The 2,828-nt window shown below is 50.7% G+C and overlaps 1 protein-coding gene across 1 annotated transcript; it reads right to left on the bottom strand.

The window, feature by feature from the left end:
- Window positions 1-414: 414 nt before the first annotated feature.
- LOC131152267 (9-cis-epoxycarotenoid dioxygenase NCED6, chloroplastic) lies at window positions 415-2,553 on the bottom strand. The gene has a single exon (XM_058104043.1). The coding sequence runs from the start codon at window positions 2,460-2,462 to the stop codon at window positions 528-530; it is 1,935 nt and encodes a 644-aa protein (XP_057960026.1). The 5' UTR covers window positions 2,463-2,553; the 3' UTR covers window positions 415-527.
- Between the last annotated feature and the right edge of the window lie 275 nt (window positions 2,554-2,828).

Raw genomic sequence — 2,828 nt, 5'->3', positions numbered from 1 at the left:
TGTTTTCTTTTCTTCTATAAGTTCTTGATCCAAGTATTTTTGACAAATATTCTCATAACTCGAATATACAAGAATATGCAGAAGTCATATACTAACTTTGAATTATTAACAAGGGATAAAAAAGAAGAGATTGTCCATCGCCGTCTATATCTGTAATTTCAAAATGATCAAATTTAAAATTAAAATAAAAAGAAGAAGAAGAAGCAGCAGCTATTAAGAAGAGGAGAGAGAGAGAGAGAGAGAGGGAGACAGAATTAAAGGTGATTTGCTTAATGGTCAATAATAATAATTTTTATGGTGTTGCGGCACCTGCTTGTCGCATGTGCATGTGAAGAAGGATGTCTTCATTGGAAGGACAAAAGAAATCGCTAGCTCCCCGATAAATACACACCAGACAAACTGCCAAAAAGTACGTACGTGGAGATGGAGATAGCTACCTTTTCATTAATAAATTTATTCCATATATCACAATCTCTTAATAATAATAATAATAATAATAATAATAATAATAATAATAATGTAATTAATTAAGGCAACAAAGCCTGCTCCTCCAACTCTTCGGAACTCACAAAAGTACCATGAAATCCGTACGGCACTCTCCTCGGCAACCTCACCCTCGCCTCTTCCTCCATCTCCGCCGCCTTCAACACCACCAGCTCCGACCTTCCCCTCCTCTCATCTCTCACAAAACTCATCACCCACCCTCCCTCCGCCTCTTCTTCCTCTCCTTCCCGCGCTACGTAACATGGCTCGCCGCCGTACCTCCCCTCGCCGTACAAATACCGACTCACCTCTCCGGTCACCAAGTCCACCTTCGCCACCCCCGAACACCTCGGCCACGGCTCTGCTATAGCCATGTACGCGTACCGGGTCTTTCTTCCCAGCCTCCGCTTGTTCACTTGCCCAGCCTCCAAATTCATATCCTCTACGATCACTCGCCTGCTCGACTCCCCCGTTTTCATGTTCAGCCGGATCTCCGACAGCTCGCTCCGCAGGGATTCTTCCCGTTCGTTGAAAATGGAGTCCGGCGGGTTCATGCAAGACCCGATGACGACCACGGTGTCATCACCGTTGCTGTCGCCGGAATATTCCTCCCATGAATTCCACAGGTGGAAGCAGAAGCAATCTGGCACGTCGAACCACCGGATTCTCGAGTCGTCGGCGTCGTTCTTTGGTAGAACTCCGAACCGGGAAGTCTTATTCGGGTCGTAGATTACGGGCGACCCGCCCCGAGCCATCTCTGATAGTTTGAACACCACCTGGTGGTCGGGAACCACCACGTAGTTCTCCGTTATGGCGAAGTCGTGGATCATCGTGGGCGCTCGTAGATTGATTTCCACGTCACGTGACTTTCTCCCGCACGTGTCGAACTTGAAGTACTTGAGGTAGGGTTTAGACATCGCGTTGTAGCTCAGAGCGTGAAGCTCCCCTGTCGTGGGGTCCACCTTGGGGTGAGCAACCATGGGACATTCGAGCTGCCCGGTGAAGTTGCACCGTCCGATTGTCTCCAGATCACCGTCGCTTTTGATTCTGACGTGGTACGGCAGGTCGTCCTCTGACATGGCAAGAAGCCTGCCGTTGAAATAGACGAGCCCTGCGTTCGCCACGCCGATGCCCTTTGAGCAGTCGATCACGCCGACCAAACCGCGCGCGTAGAAAAGCGCGAGCCTCGCGATCCCAGAGTGGCCATGCAGCTCGCTTATGGGCTTGGGAAAAAGGGGACGGCCCAGCGCTGCTTCCTGCATGAACCGGCTGGTTCGAGTGAACCGGCAGCTGTAGCTGACCCGGTTCGAAGCTCCGAACTTGACCGCGTGGATCATGCCGTCGCCATCGAATAGGTGATGTCTGCCCGTCGGCAAGAAGTTGGGGTTTGCTCCGTTGCGCAGATAAACGCCGTGAAGGCTGGCCGGAATCTGACCCACAACTTCGAGCTCCTGTTGGACGGGAAACTCCGGAACCGGAGCAAAGTTCCCGGATATTTGAACCGCCGGGTCGACGGTGCGGGGGAGCTTATGATTCTTTTCCAGTAATTCAACTATCAGCGATTTCTCCACGGAGTCGAGTGCTCTTGCAGCCAGTTTCTGAAGCGGGTTTAACATGGGAAGCTTCGCAGCTGGGGTTGTCGGCGACATCGTCGGTGGAGGTTTGACTGGAAGTTGCAGCCGCAGCTGCGATGGCGGCGGTGGTTCTTTGGGGAGTGACTTATTGGAGGGGTTGGTGAGAATTTTGCATGAGATGGACTGCGAATTCAATGGAGCTGTGTTTGCAGGTATGCGAGGATGAGGGGGGGTTTCGAGTTCGGGAGGTGACGGAGCGGCGAAGAATTGCATGGCGAGAGAGAGAGAGAGAGAGAGAGAGAGAGAGAGAGAGAGAGAGAGAGGTGAAGACGGCGGGAGGGAATATGGTGGAGCTGTTAAGTAATGGAAATAGAAGGCCGGGGAGAGAGGGGTGGGGTGGTGCATTGGGAGGTGTGAAGAAATGGAACCAAGTACTGCTGGTGGAAGGACACGTCTGGGATGAGGTTGAAGAGGGGGATTGGCTACCTGCGGGGTGGTAATTCGCCCCTTTACCACAGCGAAGAGCTGAAGCGCATGGAAAACCCCAAGTGACAAACCCGAACTTGTCGACCCCACCCATCCAAAACAATAACGAAAATGATAGCCTACCCGAACCCGCGGGTTGTAATCTGCGTCCGAACGTGTCAAATCAGGTCCTCATACAACTTTTTCATTCAATTTTCTTTAAATCGAATTCTTAAAATTTGAATCCTCACCTAATTTGGTGACATTGAGTCGATCTGATCAAATAGATGAGTCAAATCGGTGATT

This window comes from Malania oleifera, chromosome 3 (genome assembly GCF_029873635.1).
Source record: "Malania oleifera isolate guangnan ecotype guangnan chromosome 3, ASM2987363v1, whole genome shotgun sequence".
In the NCBI taxonomy this organism is placed as follows: domain Eukaryota; kingdom Viridiplantae; phylum Streptophyta; class Magnoliopsida; order Santalales; family Ximeniaceae; genus Malania; species Malania oleifera.
The sequence above is the reverse complement of the archived record's forward strand: the minus strand, read 5'-3'. Positions and strand labels throughout refer to the sequence as shown.